Below are 16,569 nucleotides of genomic sequence, written 5' to 3' on the forward strand. Positions count from 1 at the left end.
TGCACTTTGGATTCCTTTTTCTAAAGCGTAGGGAGCCTTTGGTATAACTAACAGTGTGATTAACTGCCTGTTTGAAAGCAGTGGATAGAATTGAAATCTGATTTACCTAACATTCATCCATAAAAGAGGCCTGTTTATGGAACAGGATGTTAAAGGAGGCCTTGTATTTATATTATATCATATTATATTATGTTTATGAACAGCACCTTTAACATAGTAATCTCCTATTAATGTCTGGGAAAAGTTCATGCAGCCTTTCTCTCATTGTATACATAGGAAGTTCTCCATTCTTTTCGCCCTCCAATCAGAACACTTAGATATCCAGCTTATTGAAGGTGTTAATTTCTGCTTAAACTCTGATTCAAGATGTGAGTTTGGAAATGGACATCTCTCAGTATTCATGGGGAATGAGCTTTGATCTTCATCTCAGTATAGCACTGCACTCATAAATCTAGCAGTTGTCATACACTTAATCCACCCCTGCAAAAGACTGATCCTGTGACATGGGAGTGAGAGAGGAAAGTCACCCAGAGCCAATGCCAGAAGTTTTCGGGAACAGAGATATAAGAAAATTGGTGTGATCCAGTCCATATGATAGAAGGCATAATAAACAGAGTAAGACAAAATTGAGCTTTTACACCTTGATGGTAAAACCAGCAGTTTGAAAAACATTGTTTTGGCCGGGCGCGGTGGCTCAAGCCTGTAATCCCAGCACTTTGGGAGGCCGAGACGGGCGGATCACGAGGTCAGGAGATCGAGACCATCCTGGCTAACACAATGAAACCCCGTCTCCACTAAAAATACAAAAAAATTAGCCGGGCGTGGTGGCGGCGCCTGTAGTCCCAGCTACTCGGGAGGCTGAGGCAGGAGAATGGCGGGAACCCGGGAGGCGGAGCTTGCAGTGAGCCGAGATCGCGCCACTGCACTCCAGCCTGGGCGACAGAGCGAGACTCCGCCTCAAAAAAAAAAAAAAAAAAAAAAAGAAAAACATTGTTTTAAGTCAGAGCAGAGGTCAGCAAACTTTTTCTGTAAATAGCCAGATAGTAAATATTTTAGGCCTTGCAGGCTATAGCATCTCTGTTGCAACTACTCAGCTCTGCCATGATAGAGTGAAAACAGCCATAAACAATATGTAAATGAATGAGTGTGGCTGTCTTTCAACAAAACTTTATGTACAAAAACAGGCAACAGCCTGTAGGTCCTAGTGTGCAGACCCCTAGACTAGAGTAACAGAACCATTTGAAGCGCTTGTTAAAACAATTGTTCCTCCATCCCATTTCTGATTCATTAGGTTTGGAATAACCTAATGAATAGGCAGAGTTCTCCCTTTTTGTTTTAATAATGGCCACCACTTAAGCACTTGCTGTGTTCCAAGCACTATTCCAGGTTCTCTGTACATGTTAACTCATTTAAAAATGAATTTCAGCACCAGGCATGGCTGTAATCCCAGCACTTTGGGAGGCCGAGGTGGGTGGATCATGAGGTCAGGAGTTTGAGACCAGCCTGACCAATATGGTGAAACCCCGTCTCTACTAAAAATACAAAAATTAGCCGGGCATGGTAGCACATGCCTATAATCCCAGCTACTCAGGAGGCTGAGGCAGGAGAATCACTTGAACCCGGGAGGCGGAGGTTGCAGTGAGCCAAGATCGCGCCACTGCACTGCAGCCTGGATGACAGATTGAGACTCTGTCTCAAAAAAAAAAAGATTTTCAGGATAGTTGCAGGAAGTACAGAATCTCAAGAGTTAGGAAAGGTCAAACAAATCTGTTACAGATTGATACAGCCCAATACATGTCTTCTGTCTAATTCCATCTTCCTTCTCCTGCTGGCTTCCTGCCCCTGAAGGAGAAGGCAAAAAAACCTTTTCTTTCAGCTGAGTCGGGGACTTTCTTGGGCAACAGTGACTACTGGTGACATCAGCATGAGTAGCTCTCCATGCTGGGGTCTGTGAGGAGGGCTGCACTGGCTGTGAGGCCCGACTGACCTGATTCTAATTGCAGACATTGAGCTGATGTTATTCTTGGCGCAGGACAGAGCGATTACTCAGTAGTTTCTGTTAAAGTGATCCTTTGTTAAACTTCTGCTCCCAACCCACTCCCTGCTTCCTTCCCTCCCACTCTCTTCTCTGCCTCATCCACAGTGAAAAGGAGCCCCAAAAGCAGAAAAATTAAGGACATTTTGACGGCCAACACAGAATTGCCGAAGTTTCCTTTAACAATAATGGGAGAAAGGAGAGATTTTAAATACATCTTAATTCTTCACTGGTTCCGGTCTTTTTCCAAACCCCTTCAATTTTTAGTAGACTTAATTTTCAACATTAGTAAATAACTCCAGGTAGGAGAAAACTGTGCATCCTAAGTTTCTCTCATCCTTCTGCCCCATCTGTTCTTTACTTCTCGCTTCCCACCATGCCCAAGTTTACCAAACTAATCTGGATTCAATAATCCTAGCAGAAACTAATGTTCCTATAACAGGCAGGACTGGGAGCAGCTCAGTGTTCACATCAAGAGGTCTTTCAGTTTGCTGGTAACATCTTGAGTGCAGTGTGTAACAAGCTTTTTGCTAATGCTATGTGTGTATATGTGCAATCCCACAGGTGTGGAAAGGATTCCCATGTAAACCGAACCGTGTCTTGTTATTTCGCTCTTAAAAGTTCATTGCATCTGTCTAAAAAAATTCTGCCTCCTCCTGCAGGAATGAATTCTGTTTCGCCAAGCCTTCAGCTGCTGTGTGTTTGTGTTGTGGAGGAGGGGAAAGAAAGAGAAATTCAGCAGGCACTCTGTCTTTTTCCAAGCAGCCGGCAATAACATGCTAGCTCCTCAGTGTGGCACAAAGAGCAGGCGACCAGTCTAGCCATGCAGGAGGTGTCTTGATACATCTTTATAATAGTGTATCAGAGAGGAAGATTGGACTGGGGGCATGAGAGGGGAGGAGTGTGTGTGTGTGTGTGTGTGTGTGTGTGTGTGTGTGTGTGTGTAAGTTCCGGAGCATATTGACTCCAGAACTTAATGTCATAACCTATTGTTTCTTTGTTTTTTTGGTTGGTTGGTTGGTTCTTTTGTTCTATTTTATTTTTCCACTTGACTTTTAGCAGGAACTCATACTTAGTGTCTAGCTTTTAGTTATTATTGATTTTCCTAGGACCACTTGATTTAGTGGGTTTTGCCAAGCCAAACTGTTTCATTCTTATTTAATGAAAATACATAGAAAATACATGAAATAATACTGCATTCAGTTGTTTTGGAAATAGGCCACTCTTGACAGGCTTTGGAGTCAGATAACCCACAGCTTAAGTCTTGGCCCTATCTAGTCCATGACTCAGGTTATTCAAACTTTTAGAACCTCATTTCCCTTATCTCTAATTTGGAGATGATGATATATACCTGTGTGGTATCACGATTGTAGTTCTCAGGATGTGATATTGATATTCCCATATGTCAAGCACCAAAGTGGCCATTTTTTTTTTTTGTATTATCTCAGTGGATCTTTACAAAAGCTGCCCTCTTATTAGCCTCATTTCACAGATGAAAAAGCATAGTATCATTTATGTAACTTTCTCAATGTCACATAAGCAATAACTGGTAGAACTGGGATTTGAACCCAGGTCTGTCAGCCTGCAGCATCCAAGCTCCTGGCTATTATGCTATATGCTGCCTCCTACTTAATAAGGCATTCAATAAACAGCAACTATAAGTACTATTACATAAATTTTAACTTGCAATTTATACATTCAACAAGTACTTTTTTTTTTTTTTTTTTTTTTGAAACAGAGTCTCACTCTGTTGCCCAGGCTGGAGTATAATGGCGCAATCTTGGCTCACTGCAGCCTCTGCCTCCCAGGTTCAAGCGATTCTCTCCTGCCTCAGCCTCCTGAGTAGCTAGGACTACAGGCCGCCACGCCAGGCTAATTTTTGTATTTTTAGTAGAGATGGGGTTTTCACCATAGTGGCCAGGCTAGTCTTGAACTCTTGACCTTGTGATCCACCCATCTCGGCCTCCCAAAGTGCTGGAATTACAGGCATGAGCCACCATACCTAGCCAACAAGTATTTATTGACTTCTATGAAACTATGTTTGAAAAGTTCTTCTCAGGTGTCTTCACTAGTCTCCTACTATTCATAAGCACCATCTCAAAAGAGAAGTTTTCCTGAACTTAGGCCTAGATGTTATCCCAATTACCTCAATTCTTAATGAAAGAAATATCTTACTGAGATGTTCTTGGGCTTGACAATCTTGGAAATGCCCATACTTTATCCTCCCTTGTACTTTTATTAAGTAATAGGATTAGCACCTAACAACCCATGTCAGTATCCTGACATTTGTTCTAGAGGTTTGGGTATTAGGAGCATTTGTATGGGTTGTTATTAATTCTGTGTTATTAATAATATAGGAATGAGTTTTCTAATTATTATTTTGTCCTTTCAACACTGTTACTGGTAATACTATTTTAATTTTATTTCTGTGATAGGTGTTTTTCAGAAGACCACCAGGAAACGTGACAGGTGTCTACAAATGTGACTACCACAGATGACATGTTAAACGCTTAATTCATACTATGCTTGCTTTTTCTTTTTCTTTTTTTTTTTTTTTTTTTTGAGACAGAGTCTTGCTCTGTCACCCAGACTGGAGTGCAGTAGTGTGATCTCTGCTCACTGCAAGCTCTGCCTCCCCGGTTCATGCCATTCCCCTGCCTCAGCCTCCCCAGTAGCTGGGACTACAGGTGCCTGCCACCATGCCTGGCTAATTTTTTGTATTTTTAGTAGAGACGAGGTCTCACCGTGTTAGCCAGGATGGTCTTGATCTCCTGACCTCGTGATCCGCCCTCCTCATCCTCCCAAAGTGCTGGGATTACAGGCATGAGCCACCGCCTCCGGCCTATGCTTGCTTTTTCAATACCATATAAGTCTGGTCTTAGTGTATTGTTCAATACTGACTTTCGTTCATTGTGTTAAGTTATTACTGATCGTAACATAAGTCCCCTGGTTATCATCATGTTGCTTTCTAAGCTGCTGCTAGGGGAATATTCTTCTGGAATCTTAGAGGAAAAAGAACATACAGTGAATGCTTCCTGTGCACCAGATGTAGTCTTATCTCCATTCCACTGATGAGGAAATCCATGTTCAAAGAGTTTGAGTAACTTAGCCAAGATCACACAGCTGCCTAATTGTGGAGATAATATTCATACCAGGTCAGAGGACTTCCAAAGCCCCTTTCCACTCTACCGTCCTCCCCCACGACAGAATTGACTCTTCATTTTCTTTTTCGTTTACACACTTACCAGTCAGATAAGGCATTCCAGCATTATTGCTGCTGCACTGCTATATACTCTTGTATACACAAATCTGTAAAAAAAAAAAAAAAAAGGGTCAGTGTAATCAATTAAGATTCAGAACTCTGCTTGGTTGTGGGTGTGAAGAGGCAACTGTTCACATATTAACCGCTCAGGATTCATCTTGTTTGTTGTGCAATGTGATCCCGTGAATTTGCTGCAGCCGTCTGGTGACCAGTTTCGTTCTCTTCCCTCACTCCTTGGCCTGTGGTTGGTTTCTGTTTGTCTGTAGGTATATGAGGGACTCTCAGCAGTAACTTTGTGTGAGATGATGAAAGACTTCAATCCATCCATCCGAAATGGTGGCAGCCAGGGGAAAAGTACTTAATGAATACATGACAGTAAGGTCTGTGCAAGATACGCACAGTAGACCAACCATGTGAGATCCTGGGCCAAACAAAACAAATTATACATTTGAAGACAGAGACAAGTTAGATGTTTATAACCTCAAAGTTGTAAAGGAAACTTAGAGATTGCCTTTGACTAATTATTTCATTTTAGTAATCAGGACACGTAAGATACAGACACATTAGGAAAATGAGGCCCTGATATACAAATAATTTATTATAAGTACTAACAAATGAAAGATAAAACACACAATTGAAAATGAAGCAGAACTATCTTTCTTTAGCCAGTTGAGCTTTGTATCTGGGGTCATGGCTGATCCTTTGAGGTTGTCTTTCTGCATACTCACACTTCCACTTTAACAATAAGTGACAAACATTTGTTTACAGACAGTCATATTTTTTCAGCCTTTCCTTTCCTCCTCAAGAAAGAGAATGATCTTGGAGCAAGGTGAATGAAATTTATCCTTTATATACATCTGGTGGAAACTGGACACATTGCTAGGTTTCTTTAGAAAAGAGATGTGATTTAAATAAATTTGCTTTAGATATGTTTGCTTTAAAAGGGAATCAGTATAACATAAATAAGAAAGGCAGCATAGTATAGCGGGGTTCTTAAATCATACTCCATGGGTTTGAATCCCAGCTTACTACTCAGTACCTCTTCAATTATGAACAAATATCCTAACATGTTTTGTGCCTTGGTTTCTTCTTCTGTAAATGGTGATGAGGAGACACAGGTCATATGATTGGGAGGGATAAATGAGATAAGATAAAGCACTTAAAGCAATGCCAGACCCATGGTAAAAGGTCAATAAAAGGCCAATAAAAGGCCAGGTGTGGTGGCTCACACCTGCAATCCCAGCACTTTGGGAGGCTGAGACGGGCAAATCACCTGAGGTTGGGAGTTCAAGAACTGCCTGACCAACATGGAGAAACCCCGTCTCTACTAAAAATACAAAAAATTAGCCAGGCATGGTGGTGCATGCCTGTAATCCCAGCTACTCAGAAGGCTGAGGCAGGAGAATCACTTGAACGCGGGAGGCGGAGGTTGTGGTGAGCCAAGATTGCGGCCATTGCACTCCAGCCTGCACAACAAGGGCAAAACTCCATCTCAAAAATAAAAAAAGTCAAAAGTTTGTTGCTCTTATAATTGTGTATCACCTTTTTTTTTTTCATTTAGGTAGAAAACATATAAATGTACCCTCTTAACAATTTTTATGTATACAGTATAGTATTGTTAACTGTATGCATACTGTACCACAGATCTCCAGAACTTTTTCATGTTGCATGACTGAAACCATACTCGTTGAACAACTCCCTGTTTTCCTCTTTCCCATCCAGCCTCTGACAATCACCATTCTACTTTCTGTGAGTTTCACTACCTCATGCTAAGTGGAATGATTTTGTGATTAGGTTATTTTACTTAGCATAATGTCTTCAAGATTCACCCATGTATATGACAGGATTCCCTTCTTTTTTAAGGCTGAATAGCATTTCATTGTGTGTGTGTACACATATACATACCACGTTTTCTCTTTTTTTACTTTTTTATTTTTAATTTTTGTGGGTACTACATAACACATTTTCTTTTTCCATTCATTCGTTGATGGACGTTTAGGTTCCTTTTACATCTTGGCTATTGTGAATAATACATCAATGAACATGGATACGCAAATATCTCTTATGTATTATTTTTAACTGTAAATATACATAGCATTATGATTTCAACTTGGGGATTTTACTTAAACCTCCCATGCCAGAAACAGAAATTGATTAAAATGATATCAAAGAAAGTATCTTAGGAGAAGCTCAAGGCTCATTAAGTATTAATTAGCTACATTTTTAAAACTAATACTTGAACAATTAAATATGGTATGCAAATTAATTTGTTCAGAATTACTAGAGAGAGCTATGAGAAGAAAGAATAAAAAGAATGATTAATACTAGGATTAAATTTTTTTTTTTTTAAGACGGAGTCTCACTGTGTTGCCCAGGCTGGAGTGCAGTGGCTCGATCTGGGCTCACTGCAAGCTCTGCCTCCCGAGTTCACACCATTCTCCTGCCTCAGCCTCCTGAGTAGTTGGGACTACAGGTGCGTGCCACCACGCCCAGCTATTTTTTTGTATTACTTAGTAGAGACGGGGTTTCACTGTGTTAGCCAGGATGGTCTCGATCTCCTGACCTCGTGATCCGCCCACCTCAGCCTCCCAAAGTGTTGGGATTACAGGTGTGGGCCACCACGCCTGGCCTAAATGGTTATTCTTTAGAATAATTTCTGTGTAGATTATTGACATGTTTGTCCAAAGGCATAAATATCTTACAAACGTAAAAAGGACAAGAAACAGCATTAGCATCAATTGTGAGCTAGCTTTTCATCCGGTGCAAGCTGTTTTTCTCATAGTAATCAAAGGAATGATAAGTAAATTGATTCCTTTCAAACATACTGATGAAATATAAATTGGTACAACCTTGCCTGAGAGCAATTTGGGAATATATATGAAAAAGTTTTGAAACAGAAGAATAAAGAGATTTCTGATCTAGCTATTTTACTTTAAGGAAATTATTTTAAGGAAATGATCCAGCATATGTGAAAAGGTATAGCTAACATGATGTTTATCACAACACTATTCTTAAAAAGCAAAATAAATTGGTAACAACCTGATTGTGTGTGTATGTATATGCCTGTGTGTGTGTGCGTGCACACATACACATGGTGTTTCAAAATGGAAGTATAAGATTTTGGGGGTGCTTTTCTATTTGTGGAGAAAAAGAAAAAAATAAAAAGATATGGGGGGGCAATTTTTTTTTTTTTTTGAGACAGAGTCTTACTCTGTCACCCAGGCTGGAGTGTAAGTGGTGTGATCTCGGCTCATTGAAAGCTCCGCCTCCCGGGTTCACACCATTCTCCTGCCTCAGCCTCCCGAGTAACCGGGACTACAGGTGCCCACCACAACGCCCGGCTAATTTTTTGTATTTTTAGTAGAAACAGGGTTTCACTGTGTTAGCCAGAATGGTCTTGATCTCCTGACCTCATGACCCACCTGCCTCAGCCTCCCAAAGTGCTGGGATTACAGGTGTGAGCCACCGCGCCCGGCCTATTTTTTTTTTAACTCAAAAATCTATTGTGGGCCAGGTGTGGTGGCTCACGCCTGTAATCCCAGCACTTTGGGAGGCCAAGGCGGACGGATCACAAAGTCAGGAGTTTGAGACCATCCTGGCCAACACGGTGAAACCCCGTCTCTACTAAAAAAAATACAAAAATTAGCTGGGCATAGTGGCGCATGCCTGTAATCCCAGCTACTTGGGAGGCTGAGGCAGGAGAATTGTTTGAACCGGGAAGTCGGAGGTTGCAGTGAGCCGAGATCACGCCATTGCACTCCAGCCTGGTGACAGAGTGAGACTCCATCTCAAAAAAAAAAAAAAAGAAGAATCATTGTGAACATATTTACATATTTCCATAGCTTCAAATATAGATGTACCTCAGTGTGTCAATTTATAGCATTGATGATTGGTTAAGTATAATAAACCATAGTAGGAAAAATGCCATTAAAAGCAGCAGTCTAGGTCTACCTTTATAGTTAGGGGAAAATGCTCAGAATAGGTATTTGAGTGAAATAAAAATAGGCTCCAAAACATCAGGTGTCATATGATTCCATGTTTTGTCAGCACACAGAAAAACATACATACACATAGAAAATACATTTGTATATACATAGAAAAACATCTAAGTGTTAACAGGTTACTAACCTCTGAGAGCAGAATTATAAATCATTTTTAACACTTCTAATGAACATTTATTAAAGAAATTTGTTTCAAAAAGAAAAATGTCAGTCTGTCAGCCTTTGTATGTATGTGTGTGTGACCAAACAGTGCTGGGCATTGAAGGAGATACGAAAGAAATGTAAAGCAAAGCAGAATCTATGGTCATCTGAGTCTGAATTTGCATCAGAACATCAATCAGTGTCTGACTGGTTTTGCGGCTAGATGAAGGTGTGACTGCTAATGAGGGAAGGTCACCCATGTGATGTCTTAGGGCAATTTGGTTTCACTGGCTTTTGTGGTCATGAACTGCAGCCCTAGTCTTAGCCAGCTGTGTCATAGCTACACCATGCTGGTCATGTCACACACCAGTCCAAGCTCAATTTTGAGTATATTTGAATATCTAGTTGTAATTATCTTCATTGTTTCTTAAATATTGGCAAGTACAGTTAGTTTAGGGACTCTCTGAAGAATCACACTGATCTCAGTTGGTTAGTGAATAATAGTTTCGAAATTTTTCTGTCCAGGTAAGCATCTGTCTTTCTATCCTTAAGAGTAGGTCATTTGAGGTAGTAAGAACCTCCTTTCCTACTCACTAAAGGAGGGGGAGCTTCGTAATTGGTTTTAGAAATGAGAGGATATGTCGGAAGGCTTTCGACGTCTTTGACAGTTCCATGTCCTGTCTCAGGTATTTGTGTACTTGGTCTCTCTATATGAAGAGTAGCAACTTCTGGATTGCTGCCCCATTCCTACTAGGGTCATAGTACTGCTCAGTGCTTTATAACAGCACCAGAAAAGTTGCACTGTTTCTCTTGCTCAGCCCCCAGTCTTGTCCCAGCTGACAAACATTGTGAATGGAAGACAGCCAAGAACTCCATACAGTGTGAGACAAAGGCCTTTTGGAAGCTTACTTTTGCCAAAATAGAAACAGTTACTCTCATTCTCACCTTGGCCCCAAGGTTTTTACAGCATCACAGGGTTGCATAAAAGTCGGGGTGTGTTCTTTGCTCTGAACAGTCTTGGCCTGATTGTAGGAAGGTGAGTGATTAGTAACTTACATGCTCAAGAAAATGTACCATCTCAATAGTTTATCTTCCAGAGAGAAACAGACAATAAGTGTCTTTGTATATGTTATGGGAATTTTATTCAAATTGGGACACAATCTACTGTGGGGAGAAGACTGCATAGAAATATTTGCTCGTCTGAAATTAGAGTAAAAGGGTCACAAAGAGACATTAACCTACGCAAATAGAGAGTAGCATTTGCCTACTTTATCCCCCTTCTTTCTCAAAAAAATGAATTTACAGAATTATTTCACTACGAAGAGGCATCCAGCTCTGCTTTATCACCAAGAAGCCTGAGTGAAGGCTAAAAGGAGTGTTTTTCTGGAAGGAATTAAAAAAAAAATCCTCCCAGAATTTAATGTCTAAACACTATTATCTTTCTAGTAAGAGAGCCCAGATCTTGCTTCCCCGGAACCTTCCAAGTTGCAGTCTGTGTTCTGTCCATCAGAAATTTTCCCTTCCCACCCATGAGCACCCTTCTGTTGTGGGAGAAGGAGGGCCTTTCCAGTCTTTTGCCTGGGGCCAAGCCAACCCTCAAACTGTGGTTTTTCTCTGAGTCTTCTTGCTGTAGCATGGCTGTTTCCCACACCCAGCAAAGAAGCAAGAGTCATGTATATGCTGAGTGTATGTTGACTAGGTCTTGAGTGGAGGCCAGTGCTTACACAGCTTTCTCGTTCCCAGGACATTGACTAATGATAGTGCAGCTCCTATGCCTTTGTTGTTAATATTGTGTATTGAAACCTCATGTTTCTTACAAATTGTTAGAGAGAACTTCATATAATTCTTCTGCCCTTTTATGAATGAATATCAGGACAGAACAATTCACATGATGGAGCAATTCAGTTGGTGGGGCTGTAGGATTGGGGCCAGTACAGGGCTCTCGGGGTGCTGGAGAGGCTGATTTCTGCCGCTAGTTTACACACAACCATTTTATGTCTGCTTTTAACATTGCCTGAGTGTGTTCCTGGGTTTCTTCTTACCAGCTTTGATTGCTTTAATCCCATCCCACTTAGCCCTGGCTTTGGTGAAACACCTGGGGACTTGTCTACATTACCGACTCTTTGGAGTTTCAGATGGTATGCAATTATAATCATTTCATTATCCGTTCAGTGTATTACAGTATAATCACCAAACCACAAGTCACAACCTAGAGGCCTTTTACTGCATTTGGAAAGAGTATCTGCCTTCTGAGATGCAGTACATGTTTGTTGTATTGAGGCTTAGGCAAGCTTGAATCTGTGGTAGATGGAGAATTATTTCTAGTATCAGTTAAGATTCCGTTTGACTGCTTGTAACAGGACCCTCTCTCCCACCAGTAGTTTAATTAAGTTAGAGGGGCTTTTTTCCCACATAGTTAGAAATCTAGAAATAGGCTCTTGCAGACTTCATGGTGCCATCAGAAACCCATGCTCCTTCTGTCTTTATTCTCTGCAATCCTTAGCAAGTAACTTTCACCCTATGCCTGTCCACCTCTTGCTAGATATCCGTGTTCTAGGTGGGAAGAACAGGGAACATGGAAGGACACAAGATGTGCACCAGCTGAGTCCGCCCTTTAAAGAGCTTTCCCAAACACTTCTGTTTCCCCAAAACCAGAAACTTCTGTTTCCATCTCATTGTCCAGAACGTATATCATGTGTTATCCCTAGGTAAAAGAGAGATTTAGAAATATGTTTTCTTTAGCTGGGCAAACATTATGACCCAAACAAAATCAGAGTAGTAATATTAAGAAGAAAGGAAGAAGCAGTTGTATCCAGGCAAGTGGCAGTTTCCTAGGCAGTAAGTTCTTCTAAATTATTTTATTTTATTGTTCGAAGTGAAAACTAGTCTTATATAAAACATCAGTATCTAAGGTCCTACCACAAATTCTGCATTTAGGAAGGTGTGAAGTTATTTTTGTTGGAGATCTGCAGAAGGGCTAACATATTTTGTAGTTGAGTATGAGATGGACACAAACAACACCCTAGGCACTGTTCGAAGTCCAGAAAATGGTCCTTTTACAAGATTACATCTGAATTTAAATACACATTTACCTATTTTGTTGTGTAAGAATTTAGTTTTTGCTAAACAAGGATGAATAGTTGGGGTTGGGTTTTTTTGTTTGTTTGTTTGTTTGTTTTTTCCCATTTATTAAGCATCTTTGTACTAGTCACTGTAGGGGAAACTAAAATTAATCATATATAAATTCAGCCATTTCCAGTGTGAATCACCCAGAAGGGAGAAAAAGTACACACGTAAATGGCTATAATACACAGTCGAATGTACTGTGATGAGTCATACAAATACATTTTTCTAAGCATTCAGAAGAGGAAAAGATTATTTCTGCCAGAGAGAATTGAGTAAATATGATCTGGGGAGCCTAAACATATGTTTTCGTTTTAAGAATTTGCTTTCACAACTAGTGAGTGTCATAAGTCTGGAAAAATATGTTGAAGAAATGCATAAGCAACTACTATTCACCAAGGATTACTGATAGGTGGACTTCCCCGTCATTCCCTCCTTTAGTTTCTCAGTAGAACTGAGGTAGGTGAAAGTTTGGGAAGGAATGGAACATTTGTTGAGTGCCTGCTGTGTGCCTAGGTCTTTGCTTTATTTCAAGAAATTCTTATTGAATGCCTAGGCTAAGGTTACCTACATGATCTTCATTTGACTTCCAAAAATCCAAGGAAGTAATTTTTTTTTTAATTAAGCTCCTCATCTTCTAAAGGTGAAGTAATTTCAACAGCTTATGAGAAAGCTGAAGCTGAGAAGTTAACTTGAAAAGATCACCCACTTTTAAGTGACAAGGCCTACATTTGAGCTGAGGTACATTTGACCACAAGCTATGTCTTTTCCATTTACTCTGGGTCTCTCTGCCTTTCACTGATGACCTAATCTGCTTTTGTAGCCAGTGCTGAACAGTTAATTCCTTCTTTAGCCCAATCCAGTAGGAATCCTATACCCAGCTGGTTAAAACTTGGGTGTCACTTGGGTATCTTGATTTGTAGTTACAGATAATTTATTACCTCCTTAAATGTTATCGGAATTACTTCTTTTGTCTTTTGAACAGTTTATTTTTGTAATAAATAACTATATGCACATAGTATAAAATTCAAAAGATACAAATGATATACAGTAAAAAGTTAGTCTCCCTCCTACCTGGACCCCTAGCTAACCAATTCTCCCTGAAGGCTACCAGTTTTTTTGTGTATCCTTCTTGAATTGTTTTGTGCAGATACTAGGAGAGTGTGTGTGTACATATATATAGATAGATAGATATGGTGTGTATGTATTCTTTTTAAAAAAAATAGGAGCTCACTAAAACTGTTCTGAACCTGCTATTTTCACTCATTATTTCATTTGTATTTACGTGTTCCAGATTTGGGGGGAAAAATGATGAATTTGAAAAAATATAGTTGTCACCATGGCAACATTTATTGAATAGATGTTCTATTCAATGGCAGTTCCCTTACAACATTAAATATATAATTTAATAAAGAATATTTTGATTTCCAAGAGCTCTTAACTAACATTTTTTTTCCCCTCCTCTACTACTCACCCAGGGAATTTCTTTATGGATGGCTCAATGTAGAACTCTTCAGCCCTCACTCTGATTTTTGGTCTCTTCCCATCTTGAATGAGGCACTTTTCAAACACTCCTTACACCTAACCTCAATTATTAGGATGTAGTGGTGAAAATAGAAGCCTGGGGCAGCCTGTTCCTGTGTCCCTCTTTACTTCCAGTTGAGTTTCTCGCACAGATTTTAAGGCCCTCAAATATGGAAACAGGAACTGCAAAGAAAGGGTTTGTTGTAGACTCTGTCCCAGAAGGCTGCCTCCTGCCGGAAGCTTTGGTTGCTTGTCCTGAGGAGGCCTGCGTGAGCGGGGTCAGGGCTCCTTGATTCTCTTGGACCATCCGGAAACCTCCCCATGTGTACACGCTCAACAGTGCTTCCTTCCTGGCTTTGCCTGCGGCCTTGGATCTGTCTTTGTTCCTCTTCCCCCCCCACTTTTTTGAGACAGGGTCTCACTCTGTCACCAAGGCTGGAGTGCAGTGGTGCTTCACCCATTGCAACCTCCACCTCCCTGGCTCAAAGGATTCTCCCACCTCAGCCTCTTGAGTTGCTGGGACTACAGGCGTGCGCCACCACGTGTAGCTAATTTTTGTATTTTTTGTAAAGACGGGGTTTTGCCATGTTGGCCATGCTGGTCTCGAACTCCTGACCTCAAGTGATCCACATGTCTCAGCCTCCCAAAGTGCTAGGATTACAGGCGTGAGCCACTGCACCTGGCTTTGTCTTTGTTGCTCTTCTGTGGATCAGAGATGGAGAAAAATTGTAGCTCTTCAGTTTCTCCCTCAGGTGGTTTACACAGGTTGGGGACATCTCAGTCAGATTGGTCCAATTGAAAGTGCTCAGACCCTTTAACTCTGAAATCTCTTTGTTCTTTGTCAAGCATTTCAGTCAAACACATTTACTCCACACAAGACCCCTGGACCCCCCTCTCATATCTACTTAGCCTAGGACCTTTGACACATTTTCCTGAAAATGAGACATTTTAAGTCATGCGTATAGAAGGGTTGGTTAACATTTTACTAAAGGTACCCAGTTCATCTTTTAAATCTGAAAAAATAAAATTCATAAAGGGCAAAAATAATACTAGCAAATTCTGTCTAGAAGATGAATATTTCCTAAGAGCATCTCATATTATTTCATCATGCCTCGCCATGAGTCCTTTACATGTTGTATGTACAAATGGAAATCAATTGCCAGAAATTTCTTTAATAAAAATTACTAGGTATTTTGTCAATGATGTTATTTTTCTCTTAATATTATTTCTCATTTAAAGTTTTTACAATGCATGTTGAAAGCAGTATTGAAAGACTAGTAACAAAATTGAGACACCAAAAGACTATTTTTAATGAGATAAGTTGTAAGAACTTTTTAAGCGTCTACTTGAAGGAAGTATACTTTTACATCCTAATTATATATGTTGGCATTTGTGATGTTTAGATGGTGATATTTAGGTCTTTATTTATTTATAGGCTTACCCTCTGAGCAAAAATATCCTTGTGTCGATTGTATTCATATAACAAACATTTGTATAGTAATTTTACTTTGAAAGTGCTTTCAAATGTAAAATCTTATGTTAATCTTTAGGTCAACAAAGTTTTTCTAGGCTAGAATTCTAAACTAGCCCTAAAGATTATAACCAGGCCTGGCTCATGGTTCCTGTGGCAGCCTCATCTTTCTGTATTTGTTCACCATGCCCTAGCCACGCTGACTCCTCCCCTTGCCTCCTGCCTGCAAACTTTCTAGAGGAGCTCAGAGTTTTGAAGTGGGCAAGAATCAAGTTAAGCTGCAAGACAGTTTTATTCTGTGCTCTATTTCTAGTACTTCACGCCTCGAAAGAGACATTATTTAAAAACGTGTTGAATTTAACAATTATGGAAACTGCAATGAGAGAGATCAAATGCTTTTCTAATTCACGCATGTGGGCCAACAGTTAGTGTCCCAGGTGCCCTGATTCCTAGCCCAGTGTACTTTCAACAAGACCATTTCAGCTCTCTGCTTCAAAATATTCCCCTTCTGTGAATCCAGAGCTGCACTGGCAACATTAGAGAAGTTTTTCCTTTAAAAAAAAAAATAACAGTTTTCCTTTTCTTTTTGCCCCTTGACAGGATTACAGACTAGTTAATAAAGTAAATGGGTTGTGAAGGTGATGTCCATCGATCATTTTTTTTCCTTTTTTTTTTTTTTTTTTTTGTAGGCGATCTTTGGCAGCCAGACACTACCTAACTCCAATTTATGGACAATGAATAATGGTGCAGATTGTAGAATTTCCAGTGCCACAGCTAGTGGCCAGAAGCCAACCACTCTGCCACAAAAAGCAGTACCACCTCCAAGTTCTTGCGCCTCCCTGGTCCCCAAACCCCCACCCAACCACAAACAAGTGCTCAGAAGGGCAACATCCCAGAGGGCTTCCAAGTAAGTTTTTTTCTGTTCAATTTCTACTGAGTTTTATCATTTCTAAGCTAACAGTACTCTTTATTTGTTACTCTTCAAGACCATTCGTACTGAAGTACTGGAAAC

At 40.2% G+C, this 16,569-nt stretch overlaps 1 protein-coding gene across 50 annotated transcripts in view; it reads left to right on the forward strand.

The window, feature by feature from the left end:
• Positions 1 to 16,569, forward strand: part of TTLL5 (tubulin tyrosine ligase like 5) — a 291,003-nt gene that overhangs the window by 199,277 nt on the left and 75,157 nt on the right. For 39 of the 50 annotated variants that reach the window (XM_073997878.1, XM_073997882.1, XM_073997883.1 and 36 more), the window contains one exon: positions 16,247 to 16,464. The exons of the other annotated variants lie outside the window; for them this stretch is intronic. In XM_073997878.1, the coding sequence (XP_073853979.1) occupies positions 16,247 to 16,464 (218 nt within the window). The remainder of the gene's footprint in view (positions 1 to 16,246; positions 16,465 to 16,569) is intronic. 50 annotated transcript variants of the gene reach the window in all.

The sequence above is a fragment of the Macaca fascicularis genome, chromosome 7, assembly GCF_037993035.2.
Source record: "Macaca fascicularis isolate 582-1 chromosome 7, T2T-MFA8v1.1".
Taxonomy (NCBI): Eukaryota; Metazoa; Chordata; class Mammalia; order Primates; family Cercopithecidae; genus Macaca; species Macaca fascicularis.